Here is a 17,893-nt window from a genome sequence, read left to right as displayed (position 1 = left end):
CCAACCTAGCAGTTCGAAAGCATGTCAAAACTGCAAGTAGATAAATAGGTACTGCTCCGGCAGGAAGGTAAACGGCGTTTCCGTGTGCTGCTCTCGTTTGCCAGAAGTGGCTTAGTCATGCTGGCCACATGACCTGGAAGCTGTACGCCAGTTCCCTCGGCCAATAAAGCGAGATGAGTGCCGTAACTTTCGGCCATGACTGGACCTAATGGTCAGGGGTCCTTTTACCTTTACACCTAATATGGTCAATCACTTGAAATTTGTTGCTTCGCTTAGTGTTAAGGCCCAACAGGAACCTCAAGTGTTTTTGCCCTGGCTGGAAGGTTTCCTTGAACTCAGATAATGCTCCTTGCTTCCCTGGATTGAAGATAGAGAGGGGAGTGCCAGGGCAGAAACAAGTCGACCGTACAAAGATAGAATTCATATTTATTGCTCTTCACACTTTTAACTCTGGCTCACCCCCACCAGCACGCAGTCCTCTAGCTGAAAAATTTCCCTACCTGCTGCTCAGAGTCCTATTAGTGATTTTTATAAGAAATCTTGTGCTAACTGTAAGTCTGGATTCTGAGGCGGAAAAAAACCTGATGCTGCTCCCTCCACAAGACAGAAAATTGCACACAAGAAGCCGTTTGTAGAAACCATTTATTTTTAAGTTATTTCCAAAAATGAGTTCGTTCTTGCTCCTTTAGGAGGTTCAGAGTCTCAAATGTGGATCCAAAAGAGGAAAAGAAGAAATGCAGCTAAAGTTTTTTTTGTGGGGGTGGGTGGGAGGGGTGCGCCAGGGCAGGAATACACTTTCCTCTTTCCTTCACCAAGGGTGAACAAAGAGAGAATCTGAAGCCTAGAATGGGACACGGGTCTTCTCCTAGATTCCAACCGTTGTGGGGTTATTTGTGAGGCAGAGCTAAGTTCAAGCTCAAAATGTCCCTCCCTGCTCACAAAAGGCAGCAGGGCTGGGCACACCCCAGTACCTCCCTGTTCATCTCCAAAGATCTGCTTTCTTAGGAGGCAATCCTAAATGCACTTACTGAGGAGTAAAAGCCCTATTTAACATAGATCAAGATGCCTTTGTCTTCCTCTCCAGCATTTAATCCAGGCTGGTTGTACTGATTTTCTGCTGAAACCTCTTGAAAACAGCCACTTATATAAGGCTGTAAAACAGCCCCCGTCCCCTAAGAAGGAAACCTTGTCCCCCTTGATTTCCAAGAAGGAAAGGGAAGGAGGAAATAGAAGTGCCTAGCAAAAAGTGCTCTGGAGGGGAAAAGTTACACAGCCAGCCCTGCTGTTAGGCAGCGTGACACAACTGCCTCAGGTGGCGGATAAAGAGAGGTGGGGAGCAGGCAGCGCTGTGTGCCGCACGCCCAAGCTAACCTGCTGCCCTCAGGCATGCAGGATGCTGTCCTGTTGCCAGTGCTGAAGCAAGATGCAACCTCCAGCCTAACTGGCATGGGAGGCGGCGACCTTGTCTCTTGCCTCGGGCAGCAAAGTGTCTTGGGCCAGGCCTGGAAAAGTACCACTGATGACAAGGAAGGATCACTCCTGCTTCAGGCTCTTTTAAAAATCAGATTTATTAGTTGGAATCTTTCCAAAAGGGAGGGGAAGCTGGAAGGAAAGAGAAACTGTTATTGGGAATTTGCCAGATTTCATCCAGAACCAGGCTCTGTGGGGGAATCAGAGAAGGTGCTGTTTTCCCTAGTGCTGCAACCAGAGAAGCAGAGCTTGCCCAAATTCTCTCCCTTTTGCACATGGAACGCTCAGAAAGCAAAGGTGCCTTGTACCACACAGACATCCAGCCATCCTTTGGCTCCACAGCATGCAAAGTCACCCTTCACGGCCCTCTCATGGTGTGGACCCACTGATTCAACTCGCTGTGTGTGGCAAAGCAGTCAGATAGGAGGACAGAACTAGCTGGAGAGGCAGGGAGGAAGGCTTCTGTCACATGATTCAGGAAATGGACAGTAGTGTTCTAGCTGCTGCAGGTAGCAAGGGAGACTCCCCCCCCCACCTCCCCACAGGTTTTAAGTGCTCCTTGTAAATGCTACATGGAGGCAAAATCTAGAGTTAGAGCAGCGGAGCTGAACCTGGCCGCACAAATGTCCCAAACAGTTGCCCCAAATTTTGGGCAACAGGAAAGTAGCACATGATCAGAGATGGGTGTGTGGGCATCCCTGTCCCAGAATCCTTTGCAACGTGATCCAACAAGGCTGGCTGTCCACTGCTGCACCACAAGGAGCTCTGAGGCACTTGTGTCTCTGACCAGGTGGGGCAGCCACACCAAGCAGCAACCTTTCTCCGTTCAGCTCTGCGTGGAAAGGACTCGGGCGGCCAGATCCTGTGAGCATCGTCCCACTCACCCATCCAAAGGTTCCTCCCCTAACCGCCTAGCATCCAAATTTCAGATTGTTACATGGATGGGGCTCTGGAGGTCATCATCAAGGTTCTCCATGTCAGGCATGTTTGGCAGGTCCGCTCCCCCGTTGGACTCTCTCAAGTGGATCCTCTGGTGGTAGATCATGCTGTGCCTTCGCCGGAACCTCACCCCACACTCCCCACACTGGTACGGTCTCTCCCCGGTGTGGATTCTCAGGTGGCGCGTCAAGTGAGACTGCCGGCCGAACCTCTTCCCGCACTCGACGCATGGGTAGGGCCTCTCCCCGGTGTGCGTGATCCGGTGGCGGGTCAGGTGAGACTGCCGGGTGAACGTTTTCCCGCACTCGGCGCAGGGGTAGACCTTGCTCCCCAGGTGGGTCTTCTGGTGCCTGGTGAGCCCATAGAGGTCGTGGAATATCTTCCCGCACTCCATGCACTGGTAGGACTCCTTCTCAGTGTGGGTTCGCTGGTGGGCAGCCAGCTCCGACGGCCAGATGAACCCTTTGCCGCACTCGGTGCAGAAATAGCGCTTCTCCCCCGTGTGGATTCTCTGGTGCGTGGCAAGTTCGGACGGCCACCGGAACGCCTTGCCGCACTCCCCACAGACGTGGCGCTTCTCGGCCACGTGGCCTCCCAGGTAGGCACCCAGAGGGGGCAGCTGGCCGTTGCCGTTCCTGCAGTCGGCGGCCAGCGGGGAGTTGTCGCCGGTGTGCATTCTCTGATGCGCCGCCAGCTCCGACGGCCACTGGAACCCTTTCCCGCACTCGGCGCAGAGGTAGTGTTTGTTTTTGTTGTGGGTTTTCTGGTGCGTGGCCAGCTCCGACGGCCACCGGAACCCCTTCCCGCACTCGGGGCAGAGGTGGGGCTTCTTGACGGTGTGCGGCTTGGCGCAGTCGGCAGCCGGAGGGGTCTTCTCACCTGTGAAAAGGCTCTGGTGCATCGTGAATTCCGGCGGCCACTGGAACAGCGCCTCGGAGTCCATGCCGTAGTGTGGCTGTTCGCCTGCATGGATCCTCTGGTGGATGGCGAGCTCCGTCGACCACCGGAACCTCTTGCCGCACTCCGTGCAAAGGTGGCACTCCTCGCCCATGTGCGTCTTCTGGTGCCTGGTGAGGTGCGAGGAACGGCCAAACTGCTTCCCGCACTCGGCACAGTGGTAGGACTTTGGCCTGGTGTGAACTTTCTGGTGCAAGGCCAGCTCGGATTGGCACCGGAACCGCTTCCCGCACTCAATGCAGGGGTGGCGTTTCTCTCTCACTCGGATCCGCTTTGGGTTCAGGTGTTGCACCATCCCGTTGAGCCTTTCTCCAAATTCAAACTGGGGGTCTGCTCTGCTGGGAGTCCTGGCACCTGGTTTGGGTGGTGGTGGGGAGGGGGGAAGGCAAGAGAAAATTTACAGATTTCATAGGTATGAATTCTAGAGCTGTCACTCAATTAAAGCAACGATAGTTGATCAATGCATGTGTTTTAGATAGAGGTTTAAGCCCTGCAGTTCTGTTCACTATTATCTGGCAGCAAGTCCCACTGAATACCATTGCACCTTGGTTCGTAATCCATTCCGGAACATTCAAAAACCAAGGCGCGGCTTTCAATTGGCTGCAGGGGCTTCCTGCACTCAATCGGATGCCGCAGAAGCAACGTCGGATGTTCGGGTTCCAAAGAACGTTTGCAAACCGGAACATTTACTTCCGGGTTTGCAGTGCTCGGGAGCCAAAACGTACACGTACCAAGGCGTTCGAAAACCAAGGTACGACTGTACAACGGGATTTAATTCAGAGCAAACATGAATAAGATTGCCCTGTAACTGGATTAAGTCAGCATACAAAAAAGAGGAAAAAAGAGGATAGATAAATAATGCTAATTGCTTCAACATGATTTGTGTGTTTTTCACAGCAAGCACCACCTTGGAAGAGACGTTTCCCCTTCTCTCTCCAACATTAGAAAATGCATCTTCTAAGATGCTGCTTGCCACCTGCAAGACCCACCTGAGCCTCCTTCATCAGCTGAAGAATCCCACGTTGCTTCGGTGTCAGAAGAACCTGTGCAGGGAAAGAAATGAGTCAGGTCCGACTGTGACATGCCCTCCGTCACACGCATCCACACAGTATAACAGGATGTTTTAGACAGAGTACAGATATGCCTTCATCTGGATACGTTTAACTCCATCCCACAAGTGCCCCAGAACTACAAAAGAAATTCATTGAAACAGGTCTACAGTACAGACTGACAACTGGAGAGGATCTCTAATGCACCTGAGGCAAGGGACCTTCAGAACTGTGATCGTCTGTATGGCCGTGAAAAGTAGAGAAGAGTCTGGATTTGATATCCCGCATTATCAGAGCCAGCTTGGTGTAGTGGTTAAGAGAGGTAGACTCCTAATCTGGGGAACCGGATTCGCGTCTCCGCTCCTCCACATGCAGCTGCTGGGTGACCTTGGGCCAGTCACACTTCTCTGAAGACTCCTTAGGGTAGTGATAAAGCGAGATATCAAATCCAAACTCTTCTTCTTCTTCATCACTACCCTAAGGAGTCTTAAAGTGGCTAACAATCTCCTTTCCCTTCCTCCCCCACAACAAACACTCTGTGAGGTCAGTGGGGCTGAGAGACTTCAAAGAAGTGTGACTGGCCCAAGGTCACCCAGCAGCTGCATGTGGAGGAGCGGAGACGCGAACCCGGTTCCCCAGATTACGAGATTACCGCTTTAACCACTACACCACACTGGCTCTCACTTTCAAGTAGAAAGTGTACTACACATGTTACTACTGTGTCATTTTTACAGAAACAAAAAGACCCAGACTTATTTGTCCCTAGAATGTTTCCTTCCCAGAAAGGTCTTCAAGTGTTATATAATACAACCTTCCTGGTTGTAGATACACAGCCTCATAGAAGTGAACCAGTTGCAAAATGTGCAAAAGCTATAGAGATCCATATGCAGCTTTCCAAGAATTGCTGTGGGGCACTGCTTTCAATGTTGATGTTTGTTTAAACATCTAGCACTGAAAAGTGTACTATTTAGCATGCTTTCTCGTAGCTTTTGTGTTTCTTTTCTACCAGTTGTATAGAATCATATATTTGTTTTTGGAACCTGAAGGTCTGTGGGCTACTAAAAAAACTTTACTGGAGTTCAATTAAGGCCCAAAGACCTAGATCAAGTAGGAAGGTCTAACAACAAACCTGCTCGAACCAGAAACTCACTTCAAACTACAGTTTTCAATTCTGGCAGGCAGCAGCCCAATGGTTTGCACAAACCGGTTTGGATGACACAGCAAAGTGGTTTGTATGAAACTAGAGAGTGAAATTAAACTCACAAAGGAAGGAGGGAGGAGACTTACGTCTGATAATCCAAGCCATAGTTTGGAGGATAATCTCAACCATCTGGGTGTGATGCTAGCCATCACCCTAACCTTGAAAATATGGTGAGAATAAATGTTTAGCTCAAGGGTGGGAAGTTTGTGGCTTTCAAGAAGTTGTGAACTCCCATTAGCCCCAGCCAGCAAGGTCAGCAGTCGGGTATAATGAATAGTCAGGTATGATGGAAGCTGCAGTTCAACAACACACTTGGCATACATAACAGATAAAGGCATTTGTGTACCGAAGAGAAGTAGGTCAAGGAGCTAAGCCAGGCTTCCTCAACCTCGGCCCTCCAGATGTTTTTGGCCTACAACTCCCATGATCCCTAGCTAGCAGGACCAGTGGTCAGGGATGATGGGAATTGTAGTCTCAAAACATATGGAGGGCTGAGGCTGAGGAAGCCTGAGCTAAGCACAAGGAAGAGAGGATTCTTACCCAGCAAACAGATATCCACATCGCCCCTCTGCTCGGCCTCCATGCATGCATCTCCCTGCTCGGCATCTGACAAGGCTTGGTCATCATCGGGGAAATTCACAACCACCTCCTCAAATAGGTCTGAATCCTGAAATAAACAGAGAGACACATTCGACAAAAAGATCGATCAAAGACTGTTTAATGTTAAACTAGCTAAACAAACGAACGGACAAAAAAGTAGGGCTTTTAGCATGGCTGCCTCTGTTCTGTGGAACAGCATTCCTGTCCAGGTAAGACAGGTGCTCACTAGCGGCACTTTCCAGAAACACCTGAAGACATCTTTGTTCCGACGGGCTTTCCCAGCTGGCTAAGTGGATCTTTGCCACAAGTGCCTATTTTGTATGGTTTTTAATTCACCATTTTTAATAATCTGTAGTGTATATCACTTTGAGATGGTTGTTTAGAAAGTGATTAATAGATCAGTACAGTCGTACCTTAGAAGTCAAACGGAATCCGTTCCGAAAGTCCATTCAACTCCCAAAACGTTCAAAAACCAAAGCACGGTTTCTAATTGGTTTCAGGAAGCTCCTGCAGACAATTGGAAGCCACGGAAGCCCCGCTGGACATTTGGCTTCCAAAAATAGTTTGCAAACCGGAACAGTCACTTCCGGGTTTGCAGCGTTCGGGAGCCAAAACGTTCGAGACCTAAGCTGTTTGAAAACCAAGGTACGACTGTAATATTAATTTTTTTTGGGGGGGGAGGAAAGCAACTAAATCCAGCTGCCATCCCATGTACTACGGTTTGGCTTTAATAATGTTTTTAGCTCTGCCTTGATTCATTAAGAGCTGCACGAAAAGCAGAACTCTATGGTACAGTTCTTACTAGACTGTACCATTTTACACTGCAAGCAGGGGGATACCCCAGATTATTTGTGCTTTTATCTTGTATTTTTATGCTGTGAACTGCCCTGAGATTTATAGATGAAGGGTGGTATACAAATTTTAATAATAATAATAATATACAGAGAAGAGCAGGAAATTTGGGAGTAGGCATTTCACTCAGATATGAATTCCCCTACCAGCATTCTAAAGATTAACAACCCAGCAAATTGTAACATGTGATTCCGCTGATAGCATTGCTTGGCTGCAATTCCACCCTTATGAGCTCTTTTGGAAATGTAGATTTTATAAGTGCTCTTCTAGGATGCACCAAGGCAGCTTCATTAGGATGGTTTTTAAGAGACAATAGGACAGCCACCCCAAGAACCAATATTCCTCAGCGTAGAGTTGAACATGATACATCGCCCTCAAGGTGGCTCACAAAATAATATTAGCACGATAAATATACACACAGAGAACACAAAGAACAAGCCAGAATTGAGATCCTGGAATTTTTGCTAGGGCTAACAGATGCTATGTTAAAGTCCATATTCTGCATTTCATTGCCATGCAGATTCCAGAACTCTGGAAGTGTGGAGGAAAAGGCTGGGGCTTCTTTGCTTCATATCCTAAGAATTGGAAGGCAAAACTCTGCCTATTGTGTGCTCTCCATCTGCTTATTGATTTCCTGCAGGAAACCTGCACACACAGACAGAATTATGCCAGTTGTGCCCTTCTGTCAAATCACACAAATGACTGGTGCACAAAAACTACAACATGACAGTTTCCAGTTAAAAAAATTAACATTCCCTGTACAATGATGTATGTATGTATCCCGCTTTGATAATGAAGTTAGATGATGTAATTGATATGTTGATTTTCACCCCATAGTCATTAAAGTTGTAGTAGTACTGCCAAATTCTTTGTTTTGTGGCCAAGGGCTAATGTATAAAAACAGTTCTTTAACTGTGTACTTTTTCTGGATTGTATAATGTAAATGAAATTGTACAGTCAAGATGATTGTTTTACAGATTTATATTTGGGGGGAAAATCCTTGGCTATTTGTAATAAAAATGAAATTAATTAAAAAACAACAACAAATGACTGGTGCAAATCCATCATTTCTGAGGCAGAGTCACAATTCCTGACTGCAATGGGGGGGGGCTCCCTTAGCAAACAGCTCTTTTCATTCCCCCCAATATGCCTCAGCCTGGGAGAGGAGACATCTTGCCCACAGTGTTGGCTTGTAGAGAATGGCAGATGGCCAGCTACTAGGAGGAAACCCTTTGTTTCTGGGCTGCAGGACTACAACTCCCAAAAGCCTTTGTGCGGATTTCGGTGAATCCGCTGTGAGCGGCAGGTGCAAAAGTCCTCTGGGGTTTGTAGGCAGCCTTAACAGTGTTTGTAGGAGACCAGGAGGGCCGAAGAGGGAAAGCTGGGAATAAGAGATAAGAGGCGCAGCTCTGAATTGAGAGCTGGGTTTGTAGAGGCTGCCTTGAGGTCCTGAAAATAAGAGAGGAGTCTTAATGGCCAGAGGAAGGAATAAAGAGACGTGAGACTTCAGAGATGATTCAATGTATTTTGGTGCCTCACGCACAAAGCTCAAGCTGGAAAACTATAAAAATAAACAAAACTATTGACTATTTGTTCTCTTTAGTGTCACCCAGCAACACAGATTTTCCAGAAGATTTAAAACGGGGGGGGGGGGGGTATCTTCCTTTGTAAATTAGGGCAATTTGTGTTGGAGAATTTCCAGTTTGCATCAGAAAATTTCCTGATACCCTAGAGAGCAATCTAATTTAGCATGTTTATTTGACTTTTGTTTGGTAAACAAAGCTATATATATGTATATATATATATATATATATATATTTATTTATTTAAAAACCCCTTCTAAACTGCCACACTTGCAAATATTTATTTGCAACTGGCACCCATTCACTGTTTACAAATCAACTTGCAAAATGGGGAGGGGGGGAATTCCCTGGAAAAATTGCCTCCCCAAATACCTGATGGTAGCCCTAAAAGTCACCACTCCTTGAGGTAAACTGCCCCGCATGGCTGAATGGAAGGCAAGCCCTGAGGGACACTAAGGAGGGAGGCAGAAGACAGCCGCATTTTATGTTAACAAGAGCAGGACAAACATAGTGCTGCCATTCACACCCTTTGACCTCGATTCCATACTCCTGGAATCCCAGTTATTTGCGATTACTCTGCTGTTAAGGAAGACACCCGCTAGGCGCCTCAGAAAGCAGAAGTCCCTCTCCCTACAAAACATCTCCATCCTCTGCAATGCCTAATATAATGTAATGTCCACAGAAGGCCTGTGTTGTGACATCAACACTGTTTGAATTTGGCCTGTTCTGGTTTCACTTTGCTGGCTGCTACTTAGGGGCGAGTGGGAAGACTTGGAACGATGTGACGTCATGTCTGCCATTTTGTATTGCTAGGCAGTACCAGGAGAAGTAGGGAGACAAGACACAAGGGCTGCTGTTATTGGAGGTAGCCATGGCTCCTCTGTAACAACTAGTTCTGAGAAGGCTATAAATTCGACAACTGCACCAGCCAAGGCAGAAAATATGGAATATATCATGTATTATGTGAAATAATGAAAACATAGCATTTTTTTAAAGAAGCATAATAATAATAATAATAATAATAATAATAATAATAATAATAATAATAGCAGCAATGAAAACCTTAGTGGAAGAGCTCCCTGGCATCTTGATTGAAAAACAAACAAACCTCATAGCAGGTGATGCAGAAGAGACCTGTCACCTGAGACCCCAGAGAGCCTCTGCTAAGTCAGAGGTGACAATACTGGGCTACAGTGACAAATATTCTGGCCATGGTGCATAACAGTTTCCTACGTCCCAAACCATCTCCACATTTTAATTACACCAAAGGGCAGAAATTAAAGCAACCAAGCTATTGCTCTGTTTCAATTACCAAGCGTTTTGGCTCATTTCGAAAACTCGGCTCCACGTTTTGATGCAGCTAATGCGGAAGAAGCCACTGCCTTGGCAATTTTACAGTGCAATCCTCTACAACAGGATTGGGGCAACTGTGGCAGGGGGCGTCATAAGGACGTCAAGCGACTGATAGGCGTGTGGTCTCCCCCACCTGTCAAAGCTGACCTATGGGGTGAAGGGAGGGGTCTGCTTCACCTGCGCACTCCCTGCAGAGAATATGCTGGAGAAAACAGCAGGATAGAACCATGCCCCCTGCCTATCAGCTGACATCACCCAGGTGGGAGGAAATGGCCTCATTGGCCAGTGGCCTGGAGGTTCCCCACACCCGCTAAACGTGTCTGCTCAACCTCACTGAATTCGAATAGGGCTCCCTAAATTTATTTATAAGCATTTCTAAACTGCTTAATATTTAAAAATCTCTAGGCAGTATGCAAATACAAAACATTAAAAAAACAGTATCCAAAAAAGAAAGATGCAACATAAAAAGCTGTAAAACTGTAGTATTATAAGAACAGGAATTTGGTCATAGGAAGATCCAATCCGATGGGTCAGAGAAAGCCTGAGCAAAAAAGGCACATCTTCTTTACAAGACACCTGAAGCAGACAACCGGTGATGCCTCACAAATGGCAGAGGGAAGGATATTCCCCAGTGCAGGGGCAATGGTTGAAAAAGCTCATTTTCAGGTCACTGCCCTGTGATCTTTCATAAGGTGAATATAGAATTACAGACTTAGAATCTGAAGGCCTGGATCCTGGGCATTATCAGGGCCTCATCCTGTATGAACCTATCCAAAGTATTAAGTTCAGCTGACAAAATGCCGATGGGTCCAAATTATCCAGAAACTAAACTAGTTTACCCACAAGGCAGAGGTTTTTTGGTGACTGCTCCAAAACGCCCTTCCACAGGCTAAATGTTTTACTCCTTCCTCCCTCCTGGCATTCCAGAAGTAAATAAAAGCTTTGGGGACTTAGCACAAAATACATACTCCCATTGTTTGATTGTTTTATTATAGGAGCTTTCAGCCCAAACACTGAGGTCCAGCTCCGAGGGCCTTCTGGTGGTTCCCTCACTGTGAGACGTGAAGTTAAAGGAAAACAGGCAGACGGCCTTCTTGGTGGTGGCATCTGCTCTGCGGAATGCCATCCCGTCAGATGTCAAGGAAATAAATACTATACAACTTTTAGAAGACATCTGAAGGCAGCCCTTTATAAGAAAGTTTTTAATGTTTAATGTTTTATTATGTTTTTATATTCGCTGGAAGCCACACAGAGTAGCTGGGGCAACCTGTTCAGATAGGCAGGGTACAAATAATAAAATTATTGTTGTTGTTGTTTTAAGTAGTTTTATACTATTTATATCTTTTTAAAAATGTTTGCGAGGCTGATTGTACACGATTTTGAGAGCCTTAGCTGTAAAACAAATATGTCATCTTTAAACAGATATATCATCTTATGCAAACTGCTGAGGTTTTTCTTATCAAGTGCTATATAAATCTTTTTGTATAAATAAACAAAATAACCATTAGCCACAGCAATAACAACATTGTAAAGGCAGCCCATGCCCCAAGGACAAAATATGCCCATCACACCTGCCCCCCATCTGTTGCTAGCACCCCACTGCCATTTCCTTCCCATCTCCGCCATAGTTATGGGCCTATCTCAGCAGGTCAGCCCTCACAAAGAAACTTGTCCCCTCCGCAAGCCACAAGATTGTCCTTGGGGGTGGCGTATGGGATGAGAAAGGGGGTGGGGGACGAAAACCATCTCACCTCCTCTTCTGCTCTCTCTGCCTCTTGCTGCTTCAACAGGAACTCCTCTGCCAGGGCCACAGCCCGTGCGCAAGTGTCCGGGCTGCATTCCCACACGCGGCTCCGAATCCCCGGAGGGAGGACTGCCAGGAACTGCTCCAGGATCAGGACGTCCAGAATCTGCTCCTTGGTGCGGTTCTTCGGCTTCAGCCAGTGGTTGCAAAGCTCCCAGAGCTGACCGCAAGCCTTCCGCGGCCCCTCCGTCTCTTGGTAGCAGAACTGCCGGAAACGCCGGCGGGCCGTCTCTAGGGTGAAGCCACCCACTCCCGAGGTGGACGTCCGCGTCTTCCCGATGCTCCCTCGGTCTGCGTTGCCTGGGGTACTGGGCTGGGTTTCTTGCTGGCTCTCCTCTGCGTACGGAGCTGTCCATGGGGAGGAGGGAGGGTTCTCTGCTGGCTCTAATGCTGTAGTAGAGAAGGCCCCTGACTCAATGTTTATGGGTGCTGCCTCAGTCGCTGGGGAAGCATCTTGCGTTGGTGGCGGCGGCGGCTGCACAGTTGCAGGAGGCGGAGCTCGTGGGGCCTGAGACACCTCCTCCCACTGGACTTCCCAGCGCTGAGGTTGTGGGGCTTCTTCTAGGGCCTCAGGCTCAGCAGCGGGTGGCACTTCCAAGCCCAGAAGTTCCTCCACAGTCCCAGTGCACACCACAAGTAGGGAGTCATCTCCTTCCTCTGCTCCCACAGCCTCTCGTACAGGCCCCGTTGGATTCTCCTCATCCTCATCTTCTTCCTCCTCCTCTCCTCCTTCTTCCTCTTCCTCATCCTCTTCTTCTTCTTCCTCCTCCTCCTCTTCTTCTCCCTCTACTTCTTCCTCTTCCTCCTCCTGCTCTTCCTCTCCTTCCGCTTCCACCACGACTTCCGCCTCCGCTTCTGGCTCCTCCTCCTCTTCTTCCTCCTCTTCCTCGATCGTGATTTCCGGATAGACCCCCTGCTCAAGCAGCACTTTAAAATGGAGATCCAGCTCTCCCGATCCCTGCTCGGGCTCCATTTTGTCTTCCAAAAGGTAGACCGACTTCTCCCAGTTGTAGACGGAGGTCTGGCCACCGAGGCCCCAAGTCTCACACGCAAACATGGCGGGAAACTAGGAAGTGTTTACAGGGGCGTTGTCTCCCTGAAAGTGGGTGGGGAAAGAAAAAAAGGAAGGCTATCACCCAGTTTTAAGAAACCTGAGCCATTTAATCAATTGAAAGTCATTTTCCTGAATTGGTTTATATGAATAAGAGCAAGAGTTCTGAAGAAAAACAAAATACTTTTGTTTTTAGGTGATGCAATGCACATGCCAGAGGGGGGGCCATCTCAGGTAAAACATTCCCTTCTGTGTGTGAGGGAAGAGGGAACACCTCTTCTAAGAAGGTACCAGCTGCCCAGTTTTTGTATTTATAATTATATAGTTTTGCATATAATAATAATAATCTGCCACTTCACTAATGCGGGCTACTTCAAAACATATAACTGATTAATGAATGAAACATTGCAGTCCATTAAAAAGGGGGGGGGACAGAGGAAGGGGGGAAGTTGAGGGGGGAAACAGCCAGTGTTGAGGAACATCTTCCTTGCACAGCCACCCCTAACTCCACTGCAAAAAGCCCAGGGAGAAATTGTTAGGATGGCCATCAGTAAAATCTCCTTCCAGTTTGATTCCAGAAGAGAGATACACAGCCACTGTCTGTCTGCTTCACTCATGGCTCTCTCACTCTGAGCCATCCTGCACATTTAGAATCTTCACCCAGCCCACATACTGCAACTCTTCAAGAGGCAGGTAGGAAATCATACTATGGAGTGATTCCCCAAGGCCAAAAACACCATGTCCCTGGATACTGGAATGTTAGACAGAAGAGTTATTATAGCCCAGCCTTCTCTGTTCTGTTCCTAGGGAATTTCTTATTACGGTGCGCATTCAAACATGCAACACCTCCACCCCCAGCATTCCACAATGGGACAGCCTTCGCAGGGTCTGTTTTTCTGAGCATGTAGATCAGGTTCTGTGTCTTCTGGCCAGATGGATAAGAGAACGGCAAGTACATCTACTACAACACAACACAATGTATTTTCCCAGCTTGGAAATACGATGCAGCACTCTAGAGGCTATAGCAAGGCCAGGAAGTGCCATTCTTTTGCCATTTAGCTACTTGCCCAACGAAAGCAGCAGACTTCATGGCTCTGCTGCTGCTGCTGCTGCTGCTGCTGCTGCTGCTGCTCTCTCTCTCTCTCTCTCTCTCTCTCTCTCTCTCTCTCTCTCCTTTTCAGAGGCTCAAGTTCCCATTTGTTTGTACAGTGCCATACTCAGTGCTGATAGGGTGGTACAAAGAATGATAATAATTTACCAAGGCCACTTATTAAGCCAATATAGTACAGTGGCTGGAATGTCTGCACTCCATTAAACATTAAAATTTCAGAGTACTGGGTTTGACCTCAGGTGATTTCCCCTGATTTTCAAAATTATGCAAAATTTATTTGCAGTTCTGTTTTAAGTCCTCGGTCACATATGATCACACAGACCCCATTTGGTGTGACTTAGCATTACATCCAAACCTAGGGCTCATGGTTTGTCTTGCTCCAAAAAGCTGCAGCCAAAGGTCTGTTATTGGCTTACTGGCCCATGGTTAGTCTGGAGCAGGCTTCCTCAAACTCAGCCCTCCAGATGTTTTGAGACTACAATTCCCATCATCCCTGACCACTGGTCCTGCTAGCTAGGGATCATGGGAGTTGCAGGCCAAAAACATCTGGAGGGCAAGTTTGAGAAAGCCTGGTCTGGGGGAACTGGGGTTTATTGTAACACTAAGCCAAACCATGGCTTAGCTCTGTATAGTGCAAGAGGAGGAGGACCACTGGAAGAGAGACATGGCCACTATTTCTCCTCCAAGTACCTGCACACTCATTCATTCATGTTTAGCCATGGTTTGGCTTAGTGTTACAAGCAAATGAGGCCACTGATGAACTCTCCCCCCCACCACACACACTTCTACTCCCCTTAGGATGGTGACACCTGTTGACATTTGGTAACTGCCTCAAATACAAACGCCTCCATCATCCTTCAGCATTAAGAATATTCACAAATATTCCCTCCTATTAACTATGACGCACCTCTGCATGTGGTCAGTCTCACAGCTCAATAAACTAAGCAAATGTAAGCAGCAACAGTAAGTTGTACAGAAATGTAGGAACTTTATACTAGCAATCGATACATTGTGCTTACAGATGACTATGTACCAAATTCTAACTTCCAAAAAAGCAACAAAAATGGAAACTTTCCACATTTACAATTAGCTAAAGGACAAGTACTAGGAAATGTTCCCACCCTCTCACCATACTTTTTCATTTTAACAAATGCAATCTTTCTTTCTCCTACCCCCACCAGTGTTGAAAAAGTATTGTTCATCCTCAGGTGTATAAGCTAGGCGCCAAATGGCTCCTTAAACCAAGGCTACAGCCATCAAAACAGAATGTCTACTTGCCATTTTGGGGCAAGATGGATCTAAAGTCTTATTTTTTTCAAATGACTGTCTGACTGTGATTATCAGTTAAACATCTGGCTAGTTCAGATGAAAACCTTGAGTTAGGTTAAGAACTCTGAGAACTTAAAGAAGAAAAGTTGTTTTATCCAGGGACAGTCCACATATATATTGCCCTTTCCCAATTCTTTTTCTCAGTGGTGACAGGGACCATTCATAACATAAGAATCTTATTCACAACCGTGAGCAGGGCAGTGGGGTGGGGTAAGAGAGGACAAGATACAATTAACTATAACACTGTTCGCTGCTCTTGCACAGGTTGCACAGAAAAAGCATTTTGGTTCCTGAAATTCATTCTGATTGTGTTGCAAGTGGCCAATAGCAAAATGTGCCTGGTGCCTGGCTAATTTCAAACACTGTTCATCAACATAGTTTGATCAAACCTCACACGGCCAACTTCAAGTGATTATTAATTTGATAAAACAGGTTTTTTGTACTCCAAAATTGGTATGGTGGCATATGCACCCTTTCAATTAAAGTAACTCTATATTCAACACTGGAGATTCCCTTCCCTCAATATTTCTTTAAAAAGATTCACCCTAGATCATGCATGTTCAACCGGTTGATCGAGATCTACCGGGCAACCATGTGTTGTCTGTGGTCAAACATGGTTGATTGCGTGATCCTGAGCGATCTACCCCCCCAAAAAAACTCAACAACTTTGGCTCACCCCTCAAAAAAACTCAACAACTCTGGCCAAACTCTATGCCCAAAAGATTCCCAAACTGCACTGCAAGTCATCCAAGCAGTCCCTGCATGTCTGGGCCACTGACTAATGAACACTAATGCCACGGAAGCCACAGATTGGCAGCAGAAGTGGGGGGGGGCAGCGAGGGGAGGAGCCCGGGCCGCTTGGGGGAAATGAGCATGTTTACTAATGGTGAGAACATAGTTGATCTACTACCACCTCCCTGCTCACTTTAACATAAGGACTTAGACCAGACATTCAATTATTTGTTCACTATTAGGGCGAAGCACTTGATTGATCTGTTAATTAATTAATTGGCAAAAGGATTACTGTGCTAACACCAAAAGGGGGAAGGGGAGCTGAAGTGGTGATTCAGCCTCCTTGTCATTTTTGTTAGGTTGCTTCCACTAAACAGGAAGCACCCACCTCTTCCCAAAGACCAGGGTAAGGCAATCAGCCACCCACACCCCCTATACAAAGTGGGGTGCACTCCCTCCCCACCATCAGATGCAGAGACACAGCCCCCCACCTCCATCTTTCTAACTGTAAACCTCCTTCCTTCCCAGATGGCCCAACTTTCCACCTCTCCCCCCCCCCCCCACATCTTAGCTTCCTGTCCTCTTTCTCCTACCAGAAACATTTCTGCCTAGCCCTCCCCTGATTAACCCCTTCCCCTCTCCCAGGAGAAGGGTCTCCCCCCCATGTGGCTTAAAAAGGCCACCTCCCTGCGACCACCACCCTTCCCAAGAACAAAAAAGAAGGACCTTGACCATTCATTGCCCGGCCTTTCCCCCGCCCCCGAGCCCATCCCTTCGCCCTTACGCACAGCTCCCCCTGCCTCTCCACCCCATCGCGGCAGAGAGAGGCCCTGGTGCATTTGCCAGCCCTCCCACTAGACTCGCCCCCCCCCGCCACCCCGAAACCGAGACAAGGGGAATGCAGCCATTTTGCCTCTTTGATGTGGCTGGGGGTGGGAGGGGCAAAGCGATGGCTCATGTTGCGCTCCCCGCTCGCTCTCCCCTGCGCTCCCAGCAACCAACCCCCCCTTCCAATCGGTGACATCTACCTAGGATTTTGGGGGAGCAGGAAAAGCGCCCCCCTCCAAATCCAGCCCACCCACCGCCCTCTCTTCCCCCACCCCCGCTTTGCACGTGGCTTTGCAAAATGGGGAGGCCGGCCGCTGCAACTCACCCTTCGGCGAGGAGAGCCGGTCTTCCCTCTCCCGCCCCCTTGCACCAGATGCGGCTATTTGGGGGTGTTGCAACCCCGAACCTCTCTCTCTCTTCCGTGCCCCCTCCTCCCCCAAAAAAGGCGGAGCAGGAAGGCGCCTCCTCCTCTTCCTCCCTCCCCACGTCGGCGCCAGGGCATTAACCCTTTGCGCGCTTCGGACGACCAGCTCTCGCCCCCGCCGCTCATCAACGCGCAAATCAGATGCACGTTCCTCCAGTTTATGGTCATTTTCTTGTGGATTTATAGGAGCCGAACCAGTGTCCAAAGTGGTTTTTTGGGGGGATGACCCCACTTTTCTCTAATCTAAGAAAACGTATTTCGAAATAAAACCCCTACGCATTAGAAATAATAATAATAATAATAATAATAATAATAATAATAATAATAATAATAAAAAATAAAAATAAAATAAAAATAAAAATAATTCACGTCTGAGATTTTTCAAAGCTGCTCACAGGAAATTCGTTCAGCGTGGAGTTTTATCCTCCCATGGAGATCAGGCTTCATTTTGTTCAGACACAAGCGTGCAGTTTCTTCCTTTGTAACCATTTCCAGAGGGACAGGCCTGTGGGTCTGCTGCAGCTGACCCTACAAAGGAATGTCTTGTGGCATCTTGGAAGACTTAACAAATGTATTATGGCATAATATGCTTTCATCACTGGACTACAGA

The 17,893-nt window shown here is 47.5% G+C and overlaps 1 protein-coding gene across 2 annotated transcripts; it reads right to left on the bottom strand.

The window, feature by feature from the left end:
• Positions 1-625: 625 nt before the first annotated feature.
• LOC128400736 (zinc finger and SCAN domain-containing protein 2-like) lies at positions 626-17,305 on the bottom strand. Of its 2 annotated transcripts, none has more exons than XM_053363182.1 (5): positions 17,185-17,305; positions 11,756-12,904; positions 6,157-6,283; positions 4,356-4,409; positions 626-3,720 (listed from the first exon to the last, which is right to left on the bottom strand). In XM_053363182.1, exons 2-5 carry the CDS (start codon positions 12,863-12,865, stop codon positions 2,396-2,398), a joined length of 2,616 nt encoding a protein of 871 aa, XP_053219157.1. In that variant the 5' UTR covers positions 12,866-12,904; positions 17,185-17,305; the 3' UTR covers positions 626-2,395. The 2 variants fall into 2 exon arrangements, with proteins under 2 accessions (XP_053219157.1, XP_053219158.1); XM_053363183.1 differs by lacking the exon at positions 17,185-17,305 and adding an exon at positions 16,820-16,909.
• Positions 17,306-17,893: the final 588 nt, after the last annotated feature.

The sequence above is a fragment of the Podarcis raffonei genome, chromosome 13, assembly GCF_027172205.1.
Source record: "Podarcis raffonei isolate rPodRaf1 chromosome 13, rPodRaf1.pri, whole genome shotgun sequence".
NCBI classification, from domain to species: Eukaryota; Metazoa; Chordata; class Lepidosauria; order Squamata; family Lacertidae; genus Podarcis; species Podarcis raffonei.
Note: the sequence above shows the minus strand (reverse complement) of the source record. Positions and strands in the feature narration are given on the sequence as shown.

Bases quoted from the DNA above. Each gene is read 5' to 3' on its own strand.
- LOC128400736 (XM_053363182.1), bottom strand. From the start codon at position 12,865: ATGTTTGCGTGTGAGACTTGGGGCCTCGGTGGCCAGACCTCCGTCTAC. The intron at 6,284-11,755 runs GTGAGATGGTTT...TGTTTATTTCAG, and splicing joins CAGAGAGAGCAGAAGAGGAG to GATTCAGACCTATTTGAGGA. The intron at 3,721-4,355 runs GTGGGTCTTGCA...CACCCAAACCAG, and splicing joins AGCTGATGAAGGAGGCTCAG to GTGCCAGGACTCCCAGCAGA.